General features: G+C 54.5%; 1 protein-coding gene across 2 annotated transcripts in view; it reads left to right on the top strand.

The window, feature by feature from the left end:
• Positions 1-23,331, top strand: part of MTA1 (metastasis associated 1) — a 53,843-nt gene that overhangs the window by 25,944 nt on the left and 4,568 nt on the right. The window contains exons 3-16 of one of the 2 annotated variants that reach the window (XM_053594116.1): positions 2,047-2,140; positions 4,454-4,504; positions 5,007-5,133; positions 5,205-5,268; positions 7,893-8,010; positions 16,501-16,603; positions 17,212-17,311; positions 17,485-17,673; positions 21,307-21,381; positions 21,490-21,548; positions 21,835-21,950; positions 22,218-22,369; positions 22,464-22,653; positions 22,794-22,883. In XM_053594116.1, coding sequence (XP_053450091.1) covers positions 2,047-2,140; positions 4,454-4,504; positions 5,007-5,133; positions 5,205-5,268; positions 7,893-8,010; positions 16,501-16,603; positions 17,212-17,311; positions 17,485-17,673; positions 21,307-21,381; positions 21,490-21,548; positions 21,835-21,950; positions 22,218-22,369; positions 22,464-22,653; positions 22,794-22,883 — 1,528 coding nt within the window. Of the gene's footprint in view, positions 1-2,046; positions 2,141-4,453; positions 4,505-5,006; positions 5,134-5,204; positions 5,269-7,892; positions 8,011-16,500; positions 16,604-17,211; positions 17,312-17,484; positions 17,674-21,306; positions 21,382-21,489; positions 21,549-21,834; positions 21,951-22,217; positions 22,370-22,463; positions 22,654-22,793; positions 22,884-23,331 lie in introns of those variants that run through there. The other variant, XM_053594117.1, reaches the window with a different exon arrangement.

Below are 23,331 nucleotides of genomic sequence, written 5' to 3'. Positions count from 1 at the left end.
CTACCATCACCATGCATGGTGATATGCACTGGGCTTCCCCCCTGGAAATCTCGAGTCTTTTGGGGCGGTGAGCATGGGAGCGAGTAGGGACGTGTGGGGCAGAGCTGGGAGGAGCACAGCAGAGCAGAGCCGCCCACTGGCGCGCCCAGAGGAGGGGAGGTGCGCCAGGAAACGTGGGCAGAATTAAAGACAAGAAGTGTAAAAAATGGAATAAAAGGGTCAGGTGATAAAGTTGAAGACACTCCCAGAAAGTAGAAGGGAGCAGCAAGGAGAATACAACATTCTGGAAGAAAAATGGTGGCTCCTTCAAGGCACACGTTAAAACGTCACAGCGTGGTGGGAGATGTCTTCAGGGAGAACAGTGGAGCACCACCCTTTCTGTGGCGCTGTCTCGGGGGAGAAGGTCAGGCAGCTCAGCGAGTCCCGCACCCTGCACACCTGGAACCCCACGGAAGGTGGCCAGCTAAGAAGGGGAGTGTTAGAGGTCGTGGGGGCATGAGCGACCAGCCTGTGGTGGCTGGGGTCTCCCTGGATGCCAGGAAGACCACGGCAGCCGGGGCCCTCCAGTGTTTTAAGCTCTGCTGCTGAGCATCAACCTCAGCAGGAGAATCTGCACTGCCGATCATCAACCTCAGGAAGCAGCGCCTGGGCCAGAGGACCATGTTGGAGCTAGCCTGCCACCTCTGCCTGGTTAGCGGTGATAGGGAACAAGCACTAAAGTGACTTTAACCCCAGCTGTGGTGTCATGAGGGTGGCCAGGCTGGCGGGCATTTGGCTTCACGTGTCACTGCAAATGTCACGATGTACTTTGACATCCTAGACTCCACATTAATCACCGAAACAATCTCAGCATGATGAGGTGTGTCAGGGAGACCCAGGAGCCAGTCAAATCAGCCCCCAGAAGGAGAACCTTGACCAATGAGATAAGTGAGGTGGCTCAGAGTGTGGTGTCCATGCTGAGGCCCACTCATGGTGGGATGTGTAACTCAGTGGGAAGAAAGGGTGGTGTCCCACTGCAAGCCAAGGCTTTGGGTGGCACTGTGGCAGGCCCTTGTCTTACATGACAGTGCACCGTGCACTTGCACAACTGGAGCCGCAGGGTTGTGGCCCCCACCTCACTGTAGACATCGTGTGAACTCCTGTTAGTTCCTCTCACAGCCTCTCAGTCCAGCCCCAATTCCTGCACATTGTCAGCTTGGCCGACTTGCAGCAGCTGTGGGTGTTGAAGGCCTAGTGCACAGGCTCCCAGTTCCACCTGGCTCCTTTCCTGTTTTTTTTTTTTTTTTTTTTTGTAGAGACAGAGTCTCACTTTATGGCCCTTGGTAGAGTGCCGTGGCCTCACACAGCTCAACAGCAACCTCCAACTCCTGGGCTTCAGCGATTCTTTTGCCTCAGCCTCCCAAGTAGCTGGGACTACAGGCGCCCGGCACAACGCCCGGCTATTTTTTGGTTGCAGTTTGGCCGGGGCCGGGTTTGAACCCGTCACCCTCGGTATATGGGGCCGGCGCCCTACCGACTGAGCCACAGGCGCCGCCCTCCTTTCCTGTTTTTTATGTGGATCCAAACTGAAGCCTGCAGCTTTCCCCCCGCCCCAATGTTCACTTTGGGGTACAGAGGAGCAGAGTTGGCCTCCGCCACTCAGGCTGGGGGCAGTGCAGGATCTGGCTGAATTCCACTGTCAGAGGGTGGCGCCTGCCGAGCCTGGCTCCCAGAGCCTCTGAGCCCTGTCAGCTTGGTGGGGCCTTTTCCTTGCTGGAACACATTCTCCAGTGTTTCCAGGTGGTGCTCGGAGTGGGTGGAGGTTGAGAGGAGAGGGTGGGTTGAGGTGTGTTGAAGTCTGGGCTTGTCCCTTCCCAGGGGGCTTCTCTGTGCTCTGAGACTTGCTCCCTTTGACCTGCCTGTGGCTAGAGTGCTGAGATGTGGCTGTGGTTACACCTGAGGTCCTGGATGGGGCAGGGCCACAGGCAGGTGGGTCCAGCCTGGAGCCCGTCTGGGAGCTGTGCTGGGTGGCGGTGTTTCTCAGGTGTTTGTGCCCTGCTATTGCAGACAGCCAACGGGAACGTGGAGGCCAAGGTGGTGTGCTTCTACAGGAGGCGTGACATCTCCAGCACCCTCATCGCCCTGGCGGACAAACACGCAAGTGAGTTCCAGCTGCTGCCCCGTGGCCTACTGGCGGACAGGGTGGGTGTGCGGGGCTGGGTGGGTCCTGCCTCCCCCAGGGTGTGCTCTCAGGGTTCTGGCCCAGCTGGCCACCTTCTTCCTGCTTGCTCTGACATCACCTGTCCTCTCCAGCCGGCTGTGGGAGCCCTGCGTGCTGGGGTCACCCACATGGGGCTTGGGGGCTGGGTTAGTGATGTCTGTGTCTACGGCATCCCTGGGATCTGCCCCTGCCCATGTCCTCTGTGTGCTTCTCGTGGGCTTGGCTGGCATACCTGTCCTTGGTGGAAACTTATTTTTTCTTCTGTCATTGCTTTTGGAGGCATCTCAGAGCTGGTTGGGCTGTCCTGCAGATGGGTCAGTTCTGGGGTGGTCCAGGCCGGGGCCCGGGGTTGCTGCCTGGCCTATGGTCTCTGTGCTCGTTTTTACTTTACTGAGAGGTTTCCACTGGTGGTTGAACAGTGTTTTCAGAAAGCAAGTCCCTCTCCGCCTCCTCTTTACACTTCACACCTGAACCTGCGAGGGCTGCTGCTGGGGGCTGCACCCTTATGCTCAGGGCTGGCCTGGCTTAGCTGCAGCTGGTGCTGGTGAGCAGGTAAAGCTCCCACCTGGTGAACCAGACACAGCAGGGGTGCCCCGTTCTGGGCAAAGCAGGTGCAGAGGCCACGTGGGCAGAGGTGCGCGGAGCAAGCCTGCTGGTGCCAAGGGGCAGCCCCAGGCCATCCCTCCTGCTGAGGCCCTTGGGGATTGGGGCAGGAGGACACTCAGGAAGTTGAAGCTCCTACCTGGTCGCCCGGTGAGGTCTGACTGGGAACAGTTACTTTTCTCTTTGTCACTGGTGGGGCCGAGTTCTTAGTGTGTGGAGGTCCAGGGCCCTCTGTGGTGGTGCCAGCTCAAGCGGAAGGACCTTGATACTGTTCGCAGCTCCAGGCGCTGTAGTGTGAGTGCAGGGTGGCAGTCTGCCAGCCTCCTCCTGCTCTGGGGAGGGACGGGCTGCACGTTCCCTCCACTCCCTTCCATCCTCCTTGACGGGGCTCCCCGCTGGACATGTCACTCTCTGGTGAGTTGGGATCCAGCAGTTGCTTTGGGAAGGAGCGTCTCTCCTCTCTCTGTTCTCCGTAGCCTGGTGGGATGCAGGCTGGAGCTGCCCCTGGGGTCAGTGCAGCCAGGCTGGGCCCCAGACCCTGAGCACAGGCTGGATCAGCCCCCCAGGCTGCCTAGAAGGAGCAGCTACTTGGCCATATCTTTGTCCAGCTTCAAGGGAGAGTCGGACCCTGGCTACCTGCCCAGAGAAGGGGAGCGTTAGAGCTGGGGCACACCCCTATGTATCCTGTCCCTGAGTGCTGCACCCTCCAGGTGCCGATGACAAGAGCGGGGGTCTTGGGGTCTGTGAAGGCGTGTTCTAGAGGGTGTTCAGTGGATCAGTGCAGTGCAGGCCCATCAGTGTGGTGCAGTCCTGCAGGGCTGGGCATGTCTGTGGCAAGGTGGGCTCCTCTTCCATGTTGGGGACCTGCTGTGGGGCCTGGCTGTGGCACAGCCCTGGCTTGCCCATGCATCCCAGGGAAGCTGGCATTGCTGTTAAACTGGGCGTGTCCACGAGTGGGCCAGAGCACTTCCTGTCCCTGGACACCTGGTGGCAGGCCGGGTCCTTTACTTCATAGTGCCTAGGTGGATGGTTTGAGAGTATGGTGACCTAAGTTCTGCTGTAACCTGCCAGAACATGGCCCCCAGCCAAGGTGGTTCCAGGAGAGAGCCCTCATGTAATGTGGACAAAGGTGTCAGGGGTCAAGTTTTCCTGGAGGCCCTCATTGGAACTGGCAGGATGGGGCAGAGGATGGGATCCCAGCCCACATGGCACCTGGAGGTGCCGGCAGAGCTGCCTTGGGCTTTGCTGACTGGACAGCTGCCCAGGCACACTTTGCAGAGGGGACTGCAGCTGAGGACATGAAGCCGGGGGAGGTGTGCTGGTTTTGGGAGCCGCCACAGGGGGGCAGCAGAGAGCGGCAGCAGGTGGTGTGGGGCTGGGGTCAGTGGGGTCCTCATAGCACACTCCTACTTCTGGGGCCTGGGAGAGGCTGGGGGCATTTGGGGGGGTGGTCTTGGGGGAGGGCTTACAGGCTTTGCTCCGGGGGGATACAGGAGCCCAGCTGGTCGGTGGCTGGGAAGTAAGGGCTGGGAGGTCTTCACCACAACTGTATCTGCCTGGCCCCTGGCCAGGGAGCCCTGGGTCCAGACCCTGGGCAGGGACAAGTCCCTGGGCTGGCACTAACTCTGCCATGGGCTCTCTGTTATATAGCCTTGTCAGTCTGCTATAAAGCCGGACCAGGGGCCGACAACGGTGAGGAAGGTAAGGTGCCTCTCATCTGTGTCCCTGGGCTGAGCGGGCGGCCTGCCTGCCTGCCTACTGCCCATGGCCCGGCGTCAGCCTACAGTCCAACCTTGCTGTGGCCTGGCCCTGAGGGGTGTCCTGCTGGTGCAGAGAGGGCTGCAGAGGGCCTGGGGCCTGGGGGATGGGGCACAAGCACAGAGGGCATCTGCCCCTCACCCTCCTGTCCTGGGCATATGGGAGTTGCTGCCTCGGTTTCCCTTCCTCCCTTCTTGCCTGCTGCTTCCAAGGCCAGTCCTGGATGCTGTCCCTCTTCTTTTCCTCTCTGGGCCCCGGTCCTGAGCATCTACAGGCCCGTTCATAGGAGTGCTTGGCTGCCCAGGACAGGGCAGCAGCACAGAGCCAGGTGGCCAGGGGAGTGAGCATTCTAGTATGGCCACACTGGCTAGGCCTGCACAGGGTGGGTGGGCCTCAGTTTGGCAGTGCTACAGCTGTGCTGACTCGTGGACTCTCCATCCTTCAGGGGAAATTGAAGAGGAAATGGAGAACCCAGAAATGGTGGACCTGCCCGAGAAACTCAAGCACCAGCTGCGGCACCGGGAGCTATTTCTGTCCCGGCAGCTGGAGTCCCTGCCTGCCACGCACATCAGGTAGCCCCGCCGCCCCGCCCGGGCCCCCCTGCTGCCTTCTCCCCTCCAGCCTGCTGGTCCTTCTCTTGCAGGGGCAAGTGCAGCGTCACTCTGCTCAACGAGACCGAGTCCCTCAAGTCCTACCTGGAGCGGGAGGTGAGGCTCTCCGGCCACTTGAGGGGAACAGCATCGTGTCCTGGCAACCATTGCCAGGTGTCCTCCTGTGCTCCCCATCCCCAAGTCCAGATTCCTGGGAGCAGGGCTCCCTCCAATTCCCCCACTGCCTGCTCTGGGGACCACTTGTTCCTGGACAGCTGACAGGGAGGTCCCCCTGGGGAGGACAGAGTAGGGGGTGAGGCGGGAGCCACCCAAGTCCCTGCAAGAGGCTTGCCTGGCCTCCCTTAGGCAGTGGATGGAATCCCAGGTGGCTCCTCTTTCCCTTACTAGAGGTGATTTCTAGGACTGTCATATACACCCAGATTCCACTTCCAAGTTGTGTCAACCAGGAGTGTCTCCAGACAATGCCACATGCCTCTAGGAAGCAAAGTCACCCCTGAGCAAGAGTGTGGTGCTGTGTTTCATGAGAAATGGCTAGTGGGAAAATGGGGTTTTCTGGGGCCTGGTAGGTTGGGAGCGTCTGGAGCAGTTGGTTGTGTAGAGGACACATAACAGTTTCTAGGGAACTGCGGCTGGGCAAGGCTAAGAGCCCTGGGCCCGAGTCCTACTCCTGCAGTGCTCTGGTCCCCTCTGTGCATAGCCCCGGGAGGCTGGTGCACCATTTTCTCTGCCTTGGCCATTGGCCATGGGTGTCCCAAGCTAAGTCCATACCCTTTGCCCTGTGTGGTCCTGAGGAGGTGGTGACCTCACTCCTAGTTTGGCCTGGAGCAGGCCAGTGGGCACAGGGGATGGATGCAGAGAGACCTGCTTCCCAGGAAACTGGGAGTTTCCATAGGAGTCTGAGGATGCTGTGCACAGTTAGTGCCACACAGAGAAGGCTGCCATTGCCTGTGGGCACAGGCGTATGTGAGCAGCACGGCTGGCTCTGAGGTGCGGACATGGTAACAGGGCCGTCCATGCTGTATGTTTCTGGCCAGAGACAGCCAGGCAGGTGGGGACGGTGCTTTTCTACAGACAACCTAAGCAGTCTTCATGGCTCATTTTTCACTTAGCCATTTAGGCAGCCCGCAGTTGTGGAGTGATAGCAGGGTGTCTAACGCTTGCAAGACACAGGAAGTGGCTTCCCCATTCTCCAGGTGGGTAGTCTGAACAGGCCTGAGGTTAGGATGGAATCTAACAGGCTGGGGGCAGTGCTCATGTGGGTCTGGCAGAAGCAGATGATGTCAGCCTGGGGGGCTTGTGCTCCTGTTCACACCTCCCGTGGTCTTCACAGATAAAGTCTTGACAAACGGACTCATGGCAGAAAGAAAACCCAACTCACCAACCATGGCACACAGGGGCCAGACCCATCCTGCTTTGGCTACCAAACATTGAGGACAGAATTCAGGCTGTCTGGTTTTCATTAATCTGAAGAAATGGCATAAGAATCTGTGCATAGCAGGTCTTGTGGGTGCCTCAGCTCAGTAGCTTGCCCTGGACAAGTCACATACTTTGTTCGGGAAGACAAGGACTCTGTGCCTGCTCTTGGGCGCACTGTGCTGTGACATCCTAGTGTTCAGAGGCACCTGTTGAGAAAAAAGATGCAGGGCAGGTAGCATTCAGAACACAGCACAGGGGGAAATGGGATGAGGGCCCCCCAGATCCAAAAGTTAGCCAAGGAAGATGAAACACAAACAGGAGGGTGAGTTGCCACACCTGTCACCAGAGCACATGGGGTGACAAGTCCAGGATGGTGTAAAGATGACCAAAATCAGTAGGCCACGGTTTCCACAGCGCACAGCCACATGTCAGGACACCCACAGGGGAGGTTGGGAAAGGCTGTGTAGCCCCTGAGTTCCACTGGGGGGGAGGTGGCTGCCAGAGACAGTGTCACAGCGAGGAGGGCTGTGCCCACCCCTCCTGTCAATGCTTCGTGGCATTGAGTCCAGAACATGCTGTGGTTATCTATCTGCTGACATGTCCTCTGACAGCTGAGGCATCCAAGACTGTGCCCAGAGTGTTAGCTTTGTATCGTGTGACCTCCTGCTTTTCCTTACTCTTTAACACTTTTTTTTTTTTTTTTTTTTTTTTGAGACGGAGTCTCACTTGTGTCGCCCTTGATAGACTGCGGTGGCATCACAGCTCACAGCAACCTCAAACTCCTGGGCTGAAGCAGTCCTCTTGCCTCAGCCTCCCAAGTAGTTGGGACTACAGGTGCCTGCCACAGTGCCCACCTATTTTTAGGGACAGAGTCTGGCTCTTGCTCAGGCTGGTCTTGAACTCCTGAGCTCGGACAATCCACCTGCCTCAGCCTCCCAGAGTCCTGGGATTACAGGTTTGAGCCACTGTGCCCAGCCAGCCCCTTTAACACTTTTTTCATAAATTAAATTACAAATGGTTCTACAGCTAGAAATGTCAGCTCCACCTGGCTGAACTCTTGAGTCTAAGTCCATCAGCTCTTTGGGGTTTCCAGGCAGGTCCCCATCCTCTGAGAGTCATGTCAGGTCTGTCCTCGTCCTCTGTTTGTGTTTCTGTCTCTTCTCCTATTGCTGTAGCTGCCACAGCAGCGTCGGGCAGGGGTGTCCCCTCCACTCTCAGGACCCCTGCAGCAGCCGCTTCCCCCAGGCCCCTCCCCACCTCCGAGGGCACGTGCTGACACCTTTGTCTTGTATGGTGTTTTTCAGGATTTCTTCTTCTATTCTCTAGTCTACGACCCACAGCAGAAGACCCTGCTGGCTGACAAAGGGGAGATTCGAGTGGGAAACCGGTACCAAGCAGACATCACCGACTTGTTGAAAGAAGGTAGGGCAGCAGGGGGCCATACGGTCTGGGGCACAGCCCCTCTCCCTGCTCCCGACTGCTGGGTGATGGGTTTGCTGTGGCCTGCGGGCTGGAGTGAGCAAGATGTGCTGTGGGGCCATGGCTGGCATCAGGGCTGGGGCCCCCTCCACCAAGTATGGCGGCCAGGGCTTTGTAAGTTGGGGTCCTGGGGGAGCCCCAAGCCTCAGAGCAGAGCCTGCCGACCGGCTACCTTTGGCAAGTTGAGACTGTTTTCTGTTGACACCGGGTTTCCAATGTGTTTTAATGATCCTCTGTCTCTAAGAGTGGCCTTTTAAGTGGATCCACTGGTGTTTCCTGAGTGTTGCCTTTGGATGTTGGCTGCGGGAGGAAGGGCAGGGGCAGTGGATGTGGCCTCAGGGCTTGGAGTGCCTCACGCTCTCGTGGCCTCAGCAGCCTGGCTCTACGTGGTGATGCACTTCACTGCCCTTCTCAGCCTGAAACCTGGTCCTCCTGCTGTGAGGCGGCAGGGCAGGCAAGGATGGCAGCCCTGCTGGGCGGCACCAGAAGCCAGGCTGGGGAGGGGCTCCGGCATCTCATCTCAGCCCAGGTGGTGGTTACATGGGTGGTCTAGGACTCGGTTCTGGGAGATAGAGACCATGTCTCGTCGCTTCTGGGCTCCTTGCCCCACGTGGTGCCACCTCTGAGTCGGGATTTGTCTCCGGGCGCCTCAGGGCATCTGTGTCTTGTCTCTCTGGTGGCACAAAGAGAGTGCGTTACCTAGGCCACTGAGGGCCAGCACCTTCATCCAGCACCCATGGTTTTCAGGGGTCTAGACTTGCTTCTCTCTGGTCTGGATTTGGACCCTCAGGCCTAAACTGGGATCAGCTCTGAATGGAGGCCACTGCCCAGTAATAGCAGCTGTGGGTGGAGCAGACAGGGCTTCTTGTCAGTACCTGGCCCCAGACTTTCATTTTAGAGACTGGGCCCTCCTTACCTGCCAGGACGTGCACCTGTGAGCTTATGGTCAGTCTCTACCTCCTCCCTCATGTCATCTTGTGGCTGTGTCATCATGTGGTGCTGAAATAATACCGAGCCCTCAAGTGGAGGTCACATGGCTGTGTTATCACGTGGTGCTGAAATAATACCGAGCCCTCAAGTGGAGGTCACGTGGCTGTGTTATCACGTGATGCTGAAATAATACCGAGCCCTCAAGTGGAGGTCACGTGGCTGTGTTATCACGTGGTGCTGAAATAATAACCGAGCCCTCAAGTGGTGGTCACGTGGCTGTGTTATCATGTGATGCTGAAATAATACTGAGCACTCAAGTGGAGGTCACATGGCTGTGTTAGCATGTGGTGCTGAAATAATACCGAGCCCTCAAGTGGTGGTCACGTGGCTGTGTTACCACGTGATGCTGAAATAATAACCGAGCCCTCAAGTGGAGGTCACGTGGCTGTGTTATCACGTGGTGCTGAAATAATACCGAGCCCTCAAGTGGAGGTCACGTGGCTGTGTTATCACGTGGTGCTGAAATAATAACCGAGCCCTCAAGTGGAGGTCACGTGGCTGTGTTATCACGTGGTGCTGAAATAATACCGAGCCCTCAAGTGGAGGTCACGTGGCTGTGTTATCACGTGGTGCTGAAATAATACCGAGCCCTCAAGTGGAGGTCACGTGGCTGTGTTATCACGTGGTGCTGAAATAATAACCGAGCCCTCAAGTGGAGGTCACGTGGCTGTGTTATCATGTGGTGCTGAAATAATACCGAGCCCTCAAGTGGAGGTCACGTGGCTGTGTTATCACGTGATGCTGAAATAATACCGAGCTCTCAAGTGGAGGTCACGTGGCTGTGTTATCACGTGATGCTGAAATAATACCGAGCCCTCTAGTGGAGGTCACGTGGCTGTGTTAGCATGTGGTGCTGAAATAATACCGAGCCCTCAAGTGGAGGTCACGTGGCTGTGTTATCACGTGATGCTGAAATAATACCGAGCACTCAAGTGGAGGTCACGTGGCTGTGTTAGCATGTGGTGCTGAAATAATACTGAGCCCTCAAGTGGAGGTCACGTGGCTGTGTTATCACGTGATGCTGAAATAATACCGAGCCCTCTAGTGGAGGTCACGTGGCTGTGTTAGCATGTGGTGCTGAAATAATACCGAGCCCTCAAGTGGTGGTCACATTGGGCCTAAGCCACGTTGGCTGGTGCTATGAGGTCTCTGTTGTTCTCAGGCATGACTCTGGCCTCATTCGTTGTCCTCTTGTGGTTGGATGTGCTCGTCCTGCTGACAACTGGTTCCTGCTGTGGTGCCCAGAGACCTCTTGGGCTCCATCTAAATGTCCAGCTGGGGTCCTGGTTTCTCCTTATACCATCTCCCTGGGACATTCTCAGGATGAGCTCTGAAATGCTCTGGAATTTGGAGCTGTCTGCTCTGCCGCCTACCTGGCCTGGGGGCCTCTGTCTCCTGTGTGGGCAGCAGTGGTGATGGTGCCTTAGTCACCAGGGGTCATTGTATCCCTCGTGGGCTCCCGGGAGGCTGCCCTGCTGTGTCTGCACTCGTGCTTTATGGCAAGGCCCAGCCTTCTCTTCTCTCTCTCTCTTTTTTTTCGAGACAGAGTCTTACTTTTCTACCTTGGGTAGAGTGCTGTGGCCTCTTTCTAGCTCACAGCAACCTCAAACTCCTTGGCTTAAGTGATCCCCCTGCCTCAGCCTCCTAAGTAGCTGAGACTACAGGTGCTCATTACAATGCCAGCTAGTTTTTCTAATGTTGTTATTTATTTATTTTTAAGCAAGAAACAAAATTTATTGAGGAAGGGCAACTGAGAGCAATATGCAGTCACTATAGACAACCAACAGGACCCCTGTAGTAACGAGGGGCTCTGGCTGTCTAGACTGGGCCCTCCACATCACTGCTGAGCCACTTTAATGGACAATTAATGACTGGATAATTAGCCTTAGATGCACCAGCCTGCAGGCTGGGGATGCCCTGTGTTCTGTACACAGCAGGGGACTCTTCCTTCTCCAGGGCGTGTCAGTTCCTTTAGATTAGCACTTCTCAACCGGTGGGTCGCGACCCCTTTGTAACAATGAAAATACATCCTGCATATCAGATATTTACATTACAATTCATAATAGTAGCAAAATTACAGTTATGAAGTAGCAATGAAAATAATTTTATGGTTGGGGGTCACCACAACATATTAAAGGGTCATGGCATTGGGAAGGTTGAGAACCACTGCTTTAGATTCTTATAAAATCTCAAGGAGAATGGATGGAGCTTCCCAAATCCTTAGGTATCCTATTATCTTATTGGTTGAAAGATGCAAGCCAGGATAATTTCATTTAAAATATGGCATTTCTTACATTTAATTATTCTTGAATAAATTTATTTGTTCTTAAATAAATTCTTTAATTATTCTTGAATAAGCCTATCATACCTGTCCTATGGGTGTTTACCTCCAAATAAACAATTTTTGATTAAAACTTCTGAACAGGCTCAGTGTCTATAGCACAGTAGTTACGGCACCAGCCACATACACCAAGGCTGGTGGATTCCAACCTGGCCTGGGCCAGCTCAAAAAACAACAGTGACAACTGCAACAAAAAATAGCCGGCCGTTGTGGCAGGCACCTGTAGTCCCAGCTACAGGAGGCTGAGGCAAGAGAATTGCTTAAGCCCAAGAGCTGGAGGTTGCTGTGAGCTGTGATGCCACAGCACTCTACTGAGGATGACGAAGTGAGACTCTGTCTCAAACAAACAAAAACTTATGAATAATAAGTATAGTATAGGTAATACCTCTACTCCAAAACCTACCACTTGGAGCTCAATCTAATGTGGCTTAACTTCTGCTTATAATCTTTTGTTGATGTTATTTATATGAACAAAGAAAGAAGATGGTTGCTAACATAGTAATGGAAGTCTTAGCCATCACAATTAGGCAAGAGAAGGGTATCCACGTGGGGTCAGAAGAGGTCAAACTCTCTCTCTTCACGAATGATACTATCTCATACCTAGAAAACCCCAGGGACTCCACTACAAAGTTCTGAGAAGTGATCAAGGAATACAGCAGTGTTTCAGGATACAAAATCAATACTTAAAAATCAGTACCTTTTATATATACCAACAATAGTCAAGTTGAAAAAACAGTCAAGGACTCTATTCCTTTTATAGTAGGGCCAAAGAAGATGAAATATCTGAGAGTTTACCTAACAAAGGACATGAAAAATCTCTATAAAGAGAACTATGAAACTCTGAGAAAAGAAATAGTTGAAGATATTAACAAATGGAAAAACATACCATGTTTATGGCTGGGAAGAATCAACATTGTTAAAATGTCCATACTACCCAAAGCAATGTACAGATTAAAGCAATCCCTATTAAAGCACCATTGTCATACTTTAAAGGTCTTGAAAAAATAGTGCTTCGTTTTATATGGAATCAGAAAAAACCTCATATAGCCAATACGTTACTCAGAAATAAAAAGTCAGGAGGAATCACGTTACCAGACTTCAGGCTATACTATAAATCTACAAAAATAGAGAGGTAGATCTATGGAACAGAATAGAGAACCAAGAGATGAACCCAGCCACTTATTGTCATTTGTTCTTTGATAAGCCTATCAAAAGCATTCATTCACGGAAAGATTCCCTATTTAACAAATGGTGCTGAGTGAAGTGGCTGGCGACCTGTAGAAGACTGAAATTGGACCCTCACCTTTCACCATTAGTAAAAATTGATTCTCACTGCATAAAAGATCTAATCTTAAGACATGAAACTAAAAATACTAGAAGAGAGTGCAGGGAAAATGCTTGAAGAAATCTGGCCTGGGTGGGTGGCTCCTGTGGCTCAGTCGGTAGGGCGCCGGCCCCATATACTGTGGGTGGCAGGTTAGAACCCAGCCCCCACCAAACTGCAACAAAAAATAGCCGGGCGTTGTGGCGGGCGCCTGTAGTCCCAGCTACTCAGGAGGCTGAGGCCAGAGAATCACCTAAGCCCAAGAGCTGGAAGTTGCTGTGAGCTGTGACAGCACGGCACTCCACCGAGGGTGACAAAGTGAGACTCTGTCTCTTAAAAAAAAAAAAAAGAAAGAAAGAAATTGGCTTGGGAGAATATTTTATGAGGAGGACCCCCCTTGGTAATTGAAGCAATACCAAAAATATATTACCGGTCTGATCAAACTAAAAATTTAGCTTCTGCACCACCAAGAGCACAGTCAGTAAAGCAATCAGACAATCTTCAGAATGGGAGAAAATATTTGCAGGTTATGTTTCTGACAAGGTCTGATGACTAGAATCCACAGAGAACTCAAACTAATCAATAAGAACAAATAACCCCATTTCTATTCAAGACACAGTAGCTTTTCTGAAGAAGACAGGCATATGGCCTACAAATACATGAAAAAATGCTCATCATCTTTAATCATCAGAAATGCAAATCAGAACTGCTTTGAGATATCATCTAACTGCAGTAAGAGTAGCCCACATCACAAAATCCCAACGCTTCAGATGTTGACGTGGATGTGGACAGAAGGGAACATTTCTACACTGCTGGTGGGAATACAAGCAAATATGACCTTGGAAAGAAGTTTGGAGGAAACTCAAGAAACTAAAAGCAGACCTGCCGTTCGATCCTGCAATTCCTCTACTAGCTATATACCCAGAGGATCAAAAATTTGTACCAGAACGTTTACTGCAGCCCAGTTCATAATTACCAAGTCATGGAAGCAGCCCAAGTGCCCATCTACCCATAAATAGTTTTTCTATTTTTAGTGGAGGTTGGGTCTCACTCTTGCGCAGGCTGATCTCAAACTCCTGAGCTCAAGTAATCCACTTGCCTCGGCCTCCCAGACTGTTGGGATCACAGGTGTGAACCACTGCACCTGGCCCTTTTCTCTCTCTTTCCTGGGCTCCTGCTGGACAGACATGGACCAGAAGGTGTTGCCCTTGAGCACTTCTCCCTGTCTTGCAGTTTCGGGGTACGCTCGGCCCTGTCTCAGGTCACGCCTGGTGTCTGCTGCCACTTGCTTCAGGTGGGCTCTGGGCTCTAGGCTCTGCAGCGTCTGTCTGTAGCTGTGCCATCTGACTTCAAGTGGGCTCTGGGCTCTAGGCTCTGCAGCGTCTGTCTGCAGCTGTGCCATCTGACTTCAAGGCGATCATGCTTCCCGGTGGCCGGGCTCTGGCCTGTGCACGTCCTGGTCTTCTTCAGCCCCACCTGCCTCTCGTGGGCTCTTTGTTTTTATTCTTCTTGGGGCAAGCTCAGAGGCCTCCTCCCCACTGTCATACCCAGGATGTCCTGGACACACACGCTCCCTCTCACTGGAGCCAACCGGCCTCTTCTGTCAGTGTAGCCATGCGAGCTTGAGAAGGTCCCACTCTGAGGCACTAGATCCACCTCATGGCTTTGAAGATGCTGTGTGCTGAGGGTACCCAGCTGGGAGATCCACGTGGACTTTGATCATGGTGAAGACCGAAGAGATAGGAGTAGCTTGAAAGGCCAGGGGCCACACCTGGACCCCTGCTGTTGCCTGGAGTACCCTTAGATCCTGGGCCTGGAAGAGCCCAAGGAGATGCACACTATGGCCAGGTCCTACTTGGAGAGCGGGGCCATGCAGGAGCAGCCCTCCCCTCCCTGTGTCTGCCCTTCCATAGCCCTACCACCACCTGGCCCCAGGCCACCTCCCACGACCTCTCCATTTGGTGGCATGTGGCTTCCAGAGCTTTCCCCACTTAATGAAATTTGTATCCTTTCCAAGTGGCATGAAATAATAAGGAATGAAATAATGTGTTCTGCAGTAACTTGGATGGAACCAGAGACCATTTTCCTAAGTATCTCAGGAATGGAAAAACAAACACCACATGTTCTCCCTAATAACTGAGAGCTAAATGATACGTACATATAGGTGCGAAGAGATCTAAAGGACATTGGAAACAAGTGCCTGTGGAGTTCCAGGGAAGATAGGCTGGACCTTGAGGGACGGCTGGCTCCTGCCTCTGGGCTGGGTACCTGGCAATTGCTGGTGCAGTGTTGTGACCTTGAAGGTCTATCTCGGGCCCAGGCTGTGCATCTCAGGGCAGCGTCTACACCAGGAGGGAGACCCAACCACGATGCAGGAAGCCCCATCTCAGTCCTTCAGGTGACTGGAAACAGCCTCAGACTCTCGGCCTGCGCAGCTCCCACCACCTGGATGTGAGCCCAGTGCCAGGCCCCCACCCTGCTCACAGCTTGGCGGCTTCTTCCAATCCTCAAGGTGGGCCTAGAGCTGGTGCCCATGCGAGAGGCAGATGCTGTCCTGGGGATGTTCAGTCCCGTCTGGGCCTTAGAGGTTGCCCTGTGCTTGTGGAAGGAGTCCCCAGCCAGGAGGCCTATCCCTGCCAGGGGCTGAAGGGGAGCTAGTGGCATCTTGGCAAGATGTGAGGCTTGACCTCTGCACTGGATCATGGGTGTGGCGCTTGTCTGAGCGTCCAGCTACACCAGTTGTCCTACTGCAAGTCAGGCCTGGCCCCGCTGGGGACACAGAGTATGCTGAGGGTCTCTCCTGACACCACTGCTTATTCTTGGTGAGGAAAGGTGGCCTCCTCAGGCACCCTTAAGCCCTGGCCAGGGTCAGATGCTCTCTTCAGCTTTCTGTGGTGCTCCCTGCAGATCGACCCCTCAGGCCCCAGCTGGGGCTATACCCAGCCTTGCCTGGGTAGACAGGGTGGGCTGGGGGGTGCTGTGGCCTCAGGGGGTGCCTGGAGCTGGCACGAGGCCCACAATGGAGCTGTTACTTCCCGCAATGAGGGTCTCCCTTCGGCGTCTCTAAGTGAAATGTTAATTAGAACTTGCTGACGAGCCCCTGCCCTGGGGTCAAGCTGGGCTGCAGCACGCAGCTTTGCTGCTCAGCCCAAGTCCCTGCTGGCTGTTTTCACCCTAACTCTCCCCCCAGTGCAGCACCCCAGCCCCGTGAGGTGACATGTTTGCTGGTGTGACACCCCTTTGTACCCAGTGTGCCCTGGCACTCCTGTGTCAGACCATGCATGTGTTGCCTGTGGGAACACATCCGTGTACCTGTGTGTGTGTGTGTAGCTCCTGCCCTGGCCTTTCCTCCTTGGCCCACGGCTGTCCCTTCTGTGTCCCAGTAGCCCCAGCACCTGGCCCAGAGAAGGATGCAGCCATCACACAATGCAGGGCTAGTTTTCAAAGGCTTTGGCGGGGCGGCGCCTGTGGCTCAGTGAGTAGGGCGCCAGCCCCATATGCCGAAGGTAGCGGGTTCAAACCCAGCCCCGGCCAAACTGCAACAACAACAAAAAAAAAATAGCCGGACGTTGTGGCGGGCGCCTGTAGTCCCAGCTGCTCGGGAGGCTGAGGCAAGAGAATCGCGTAAGCCCAAGAGTTAGAGGTTGCTGTGAGCCTTGTGATGCCACGGCACTCTACCCGAGGGCGGTACAGTGAGACTCTGTCTCTACAAAAAAAAAAAGAAAGGCTTTGGCGGGAATTGTCATAGGTCTCATGGGACTACACTTCCTGCCTGCAGGGGAGGAGGACGGCCGTGACCAGGCCAAGCTGGAGACCAAGGTGTGGGAGGCTCACAACCCACTCGTTGACAAACAGATCGACCAGTTCCTAGTGGTGGCCCGGTGAGTCCCAGGACTGGGGTGGCCAGGGCACTGCCGTCTCCTGGGACAACCCTATCTGGAGCCCTCACACCTGCAGTGGGTCCTCCCCAAGACCCTGAGTTCTCTGAGATGCTTAGGAGGGGCTGGCCCAGGTGCTCCCACCTCCCCAGGGGTGGAGGCTTCTTGCTGCAGCCTGCTTCCTGTAGGTCAGAGGGCCAGGTCTAGACAGAGGGCCTTCCTGGTTCCTAGCCTGCCCCAGGTAGCTGGAGACTGGGGAGGGAGGAGGCAGCCCAGGGCAGCACCTGGGAGGGCCCATCTGCTTTTCCTGGGAGAGCTCAGAATCCTAGCGGGGAAGGTGGAACCCCAGGGCTCCCTCAGTGGCTGTGACAGGTCCCCCCTCAGTCAGGGGCTTGTGGATTTCAGGACAATTTTCAAGTCAGCGGCTAGTCATGTCCTACACGTTCTCTAGGGAGTCACAGCCCTGGGGCTTTTCTTTGATGCCCATGGCCGCTCTGGTCCTGTGCCTCCCAACCCCACCCTGTGGCAATGAGCACAGCCTAGCTCCTGGCCAGTGGGCTTGGGGGTCTGCCTGTCTAGCTTGGGCAGTCAGCACATGTCCGTGTCCCTAGCTCCGTGGGTACCTTTGCACGGGCCCTGGACTGCAGCAGCTCTGTCCGACAGCCCAGTCTGCACATGAGTGCTGCGGCCGCCTCCCGGGACATCACCCTGGTGAGTGGTTGCTGGAGTGGGGCAGCCGTACCCCCTTCCCTCCACCGGGGACATGGGCAGCCAGGATGTCACTTTGAGCTGCTGAGGGAGTGGGGCCATGGCCAGGTGCAGGGAAAGCCTCCTCGGACCTGGCCGAGCACTGGCCACGGGCGGCCTTGTGTCTCTTGCCACAGTTCCATGCCATGGACACACTTCATAAGAACATCTATGACATCTCCAAGGCCATCTCGGCCCTGGTGCCACAGGGTGGGCCAGTACTCTGCAGGGATGAGATGGAGGAGTGGTCTGCATCAGAGGCCAACCTCTTTGAGGAAGCCCTGGAAAAATACGGGAAGGATTTCACAGACATTCAGCAAGATTTTGTGAGTACTGTGGCAGGGTCGCTGGAGGGGTGGAGGGTGCAGGGCCTGGGCCCCATTCTCCTCTGTTAGGGGGCCTACCCTACAGCCCAAGCCACAGCCAGTACTAACTTCCCCTCTGCGTCTCCCATCATGTGCCTCGGCCATAGAGGCCACGGTGTTTCTTGTCAGCCTTGTTATTGGCCACCATGTGAGCAGACAGGCATGGGGGCACCTAGTGGGACTGATGTGAGAAGTGGTCTGCTGCTGCCACCTGGGACAAGGACAGGGTAGAGTCTCTCAGATATGAGCAGCCCCCCTTCCCTGCTGGTTCCTGTGTCTTTGTTTTTTTTAACTAAGCTGAACTTTTTACGTATTCCCATTTATGTCCTTTAAAAGCTCTGGCCTATGGCTCAGCATCTGTAGCTCAGCAGCTAGGGTGCCAGCCACATACACTGGAGCTGACAGGTTTGAATCCAGCCTGGGCCTGCCAAACAACAATGACTACTACAACCAAAAAATAGCCGGAGGCAGTGCCTGTGGCTCAGTGAGTAGGGCACCAGCCCCATATACCAAGAGTGGTGGGTTCAAACCCGGCCCCTGCTAAACTGAAACAACAAAATAGCTGGGCGTTGTGGCAGGTGCATATAGTCCCAGCTACTCAGGAGGCTGAGGCAGAATCGCCTAAGCCCAAGATCTGGAGGTTGCTGTGAGCTGTGACGCCATGACACTGTACTGAGGGTGATGGAGTGAGACTCTGTCTCTAAAAAAAAAAGAAAAATAGCCGGGTGTTGTGGCAGGTGTCTGTGGTCCCAGCTACTTGGGAGGCTGAGGCAAGAGAATTGATTAAGCCCAAGAGTTTGAGGTTGCGGTGAGCTGTGACGCGACGACCCTCTACCCAGGTGACAGCTTGAGACTGTCTCAAAAATAAAAAGCTTTAGCCTAGCGAGCCTGTGATGCTTTTCTTGCACCCCCATCTGAAATCCTCCTCAATTTTAAATTCATTTGAAAGGAGAACACCTTCAACCCCTGGCAAAGCCTCTGGTTCTGAGGGGCCAGAACACAGTGTGTTTGCCGGTGCCACAGAAACAGTCACACCCCAAGTCAGTGTGCAGGGAGCCTGGAGAAGCAGCCAGAGTGCAGGAGAAATGAACAGGCTGGAGGAAGAGCCACAGGCTCAAAGAACCAACCTGGAAAGACAGTGGACGAGAGTGGCCTGGGCCAGCAGAGGGGCTCTCAAAGGGACCTGCTCACTGGGGCTCCACCCTGGGAAGCACCTGCCAGTGCAGAAAGCTGACTCATAGTGGAGTGTTTTGGCCGGGGGGTGGGATGGCCAGGCAGGGGCGTAAGGCAGACAGGTCTCTACCTTGGCTCAAAAGCTAAAAAAAAGTAAAATAAAATAACCAAAACTTTCTCAGACAAAAAAATAAATAGAGCCAGAGCACAAGGGTTGAAAGAAAACAGCATTGATTCCAGGACAGAGAAGGAAGGGGGGAGGCTGCAGCGTGGCTGTGGCAGGGAGACTCCTCAGAGCTGAATGGCAGCCTGGGATGCAGCCCTGGGGACATCGGAGGGAGAGGAGGGGCCATGGGGCTGCACCAGAGGGACTCATTTCAGCTCCATCTCCTATGCCACAGCTCAAGCCAATAAAACATAGGAACTGTCCAAATTCTGTACTTAGTGAGACAGGTTCTTAGGTAAATCCGTGCCACAGAGTATGTGTTGTAGCATGAGTTCACAGAGTACTGGGACCATAAAGTTGGTAAATGCCAGAGAAGCATACACTTCACAGGTGAGATTCTCTAACCATAGTGCTTGACTCAAGCCCTTAGAAATGAGGTGACGTTGTAAATCATAGTGGGGGATGGAACACAGGAACACAATAGTAAGATTTTATTGGGCGGCGCCTGTGGCTCAAAGTGGTAAGGCGCCAGTCCCATATGCTGGAGGTGGCAGGTTCAAACCCAGCCCCGGCCAAAAACCCCACAAAACAAAACAAAACATTAAATTGGGCGGCGCCTGTGGCTCAAGGAGTAGGGCGCTGGTCCCATATGCCGGACGTGGTGGGTTCAAACCCAGCCCCGGCCAAAAACCACAAAAAAAAAAAAAAAAAAAAAAAAAGATTTTATTTTACTTATTTTTTATTTTTTTATTTTTTTTGAGACAGAGTTATGTTGCACTCAGTGGAGTGCTGTCGTGTCATAGCTCACAGCAATCTCAAACTCTTGGGCTTAAGCAATTCTCTTGCCTCAGCCTGCAAAGTAGCTGGGACTACAGGCACACATCACAATGCCCAGCTATTTTTGTTATTGTTATTGTTGTTGCAGTCATCATTGTTGTTTAGCAGGCCTGGGCCGGGTTTGAACCCCCCAGCCTCTGTGCATCTGGTTGGCACCCTAACCACTGTGCTACGGGCGCCAAGCCCACAATGGCAAGATTTTAGAGAGTAATCATGGTGAAAACCCTGGTAAGCTTAAAATCCTTGGGATTATAGCAAAGGAAGCACCAAGGACAATTCACAGTTTTAAATGCTGCCGTGCATAGCGAGAAGAACAGTGAAATTGAAGTGTTATAGGAAAAGAGTGAAACGTGGAAGGAGTTTTAAGAAGTTTGGAGTTGGGTGGCGCCTGTGGCTCAGTCAGTAAGGCGCCAGCCCCATATACCGAGGGTGATGAGTTCAAACCCGGCCCTGGCTGAACTGCAACCAAAAAAGAGCTGGGCGTTGTGGTGGGCTGTAGTCCCAGCTACTTGGGAGGCTGAGGCAAGAGAATCGCTTAAGCCCAGGAGTTGGAGGTTGCTGTGAGCTGTGTGATGCCATGGCAGTCTACCAAGGGCCATAAAAGTGAGACTCTGTCTCTACAAAAAAAAAAAAGAAGTTTGGAGTTAACACCAAATTAAAATGCAGGTTTGCTAAGTGGCTGGCTGGTACGTGGCCAGGCGCTGGCACCTGTGTCCTGGCTACTAGGGAAGCTGAGGCAGGAGGGACGCTTGAGCCTAGAAATTGGAGGCTGCAGTGAGTTATGATGACACTACTGTGCTGCAGCCTGGGTGAGAGAGTAAGACTTCATCTCTTTAAAAAAAAAAAAAATTTAGAGCAGTGACTGTGGCTCAGTGAGTAGGTCGCTGGCCCCATGTACCGAGGGTGGCAGGTTCGAACTCGGCCCCTGCCAAACTGCAATAAAAAAAAAAAATAGCCGGGCGTTGTGGCGGGCACCTGTAGTCCCAGCTACTCGGGAGGCTGAGGCAAGAGAATCACCTAAGCCCAAGAGCTGGAGGTTGCTGTGAGCTGTGATGCCATAGCACTCTTGCCGAGGGTAATAAAGTGAAACTCTGTCTCTAATAATAATAATAATTATAAAATTGAAAAAGACTCAGCTACTTGGGAGGCTGAGTCAAGAGGACTACTTGAGACCAAGAGTTTGAAGTTGGTGTGAGCTATGATGATGCCATAGCACTTTACCCATGGCAAGAATGAGATTCTGTCTCAAAAAAATAAAGAAGTGACTGATAGAGAGGGCCAGGTGGGCAGTGCCACCTGCAGCATCAGATCCTAAGCCCTGTGGTGGCTCATCTTCCCAACCCCTTCTGCTGGGGGGGCATGCTAGCTGTGGCACCCCCAGCACCACCGCCCTGTGTGACAACGCCTTTGTCTGCCAGCTACCATGGAAGTCGCTGACCAGCATCATTGAGTACTACTACATGTGGAAGACCACTGACAGATATGTGCAGCAGGTGTGTGGCAGGCGGGCACCGGGGCGGCCTCGGTGCCAGGGGAGGGAGGGAACCTGAGCCCCTGTTGGCCTCCATATGGTGACCTCTGGTCCTCTGTTTTGTTCTAAGAAACGATTGAAAGCAGCTGAAGCCGAGAGCAAGTTAAAGCAAGTTTATATTCCCAACTAGTGAGTGTGTCCCCGGCTCGGGGCAGGGAACTCTGACTCTACCACACTGGGCTGGGTCTCAGCACATCCTGGCCCCTGCCAGGTGGGGTGGGGGTCCAGGACCCAGATGAGTGTGCCCAGTGTTTGGCCACTGAGCTGGGCTTAGGGCTTGGCTGGTGGCCTGGGGACCCTGGAAGGACCCCAGTCTGCACGAGGGGCATCCAGTGGGCCCATGTGCTATGCAGGGGGGATCCTCGCAGGTCCATGCTCCTGTGACTTTTCCCTTTCTCTCCTTTTACCCTTTAAGTAATAAGCCAAATCCAAACCAGATTAGCGTCAACAATGTCAAGGCCGGTGTGGTGAATGGCACAGGGGCACCAGGCCAGAACCCTGGGGCCGGCCGGGCCTGCGAGAGCTGTTACAGTAAGTGCCTGCCCGGCCCCCACCCTGGACGGGCAGGGCTCTCCGGGCGCCCGCTGTGTGCTGGGGCGCCCTGTGTTTTCCTTGAGGGCCCTCTGATGACTGGGTCTGCTATCCATGGTGGGTGTGGTTGGGGGGCCTCTGGGGATGTGTGGGGTGGCAGGGCCTGGCTGGCGGGAGTGGCCATGGCGGGCAGGGAACTCTGGGGAATACTCTGACGTCGCTGGTTCTGCTTAAGAATCCGTGTATTTCCAACTTTGTTGTCCGTAGCCACACAGTCTTACCAGTGGTATTCTTGGGGTCCCCCTAACATGCAGTGTCGTCTCTGCGCATCTTGTTGGACATATTGGAAGAAATATGGTGGCTTGAAAATGCCAACCCGGCTAGATGGAGAGAGGCCAGGACCAAACCGCAACAACATGGTAAGTGGGCAGGCCCCCACCACTGTGTGTGGGGTAGCGGGGCCTCGGCCCCAGGTCATGGCGCTGTGTTGGGGCGGTGCGCCCCCTTCCGCAGAGTCCCCACGGAGTCCCAGCCCGGAGTGGCGGGAGCCCCAAGTTCGCCATGAAGACACGGCAGGCCTTCTATCTGCACACCACTAAGCTGACACGGATTGCACGACGCCTGTGCCGGGAAATCCTACGGCCATGGCATGCCGCCCGGCACCCCTACATGCCCATCAACAGCGCGGCCATCAAGGCTGAGTGTGAGTGCTCCAGCTGGACCACCCTGTGGACATGGGGAGGGAAGGGGCAGCCTCGGCTGGCCAGTGCTCCTCATCTCCTGCCCCGAGGGGAGTGCTAAGGCATGAGCAGGCAACACCCTCACACTGTGTGCCCCTCACAGGCACAGCACGGCTGCCCGGAGCTTCCCAGAGCCCACTGGTGCCGAGGCAGGCAGTGCGCAAGCCACTGGACGCCGTGCTCCGGTACCTCGGTGAGCGGCCAGGCAGCTGCATGCTAGCAGTCAAGCCTCCTCGAGCCGGGAGCCCCTGGATGGTCTCCTGGGCCCCAGACCTGCCCTTCAGGGTATCTTGCACCCTGCTAGACTCTGGGCTGCTCCCCATTCCCCTCCTGACAAGCCCTAGATGATGAAGGTGCTATCACATGTCTGTCCCCCACATCCCTGTCCCCTGCTGGGTTTGGCGTCCTCAAGGCACACAAAGCAAGTTCCCTGGATGGCTTCTCTGCCTTGGTCCCCATGTTCTGGCTGTCCCTGGGTCAGGGGCCAAGGGCTTGGGCTAGGTGTGCCCCTTTGCAGGCCCTCGGCTGAGTGGGGGTACACACTTGGCTGTAGCCTCACTGACACAGTCCAGGGACACCTGGGAACCGCAGCTGACACCCCAGGCCTACCCAAAAGCAGTTTGTTATAGGGGTTGGGCCAT

Source organism: Nycticebus coucang, chromosome 6 (genome assembly GCF_027406575.1).
Source record: "Nycticebus coucang isolate mNycCou1 chromosome 6, mNycCou1.pri, whole genome shotgun sequence".
In the NCBI taxonomy this organism is placed as follows: domain Eukaryota; kingdom Metazoa; phylum Chordata; class Mammalia; order Primates; family Lorisidae; genus Nycticebus; species Nycticebus coucang.
Note: the sequence above shows the minus strand (reverse complement) of the source record. Positions and strands in the feature narration are given on the sequence as shown.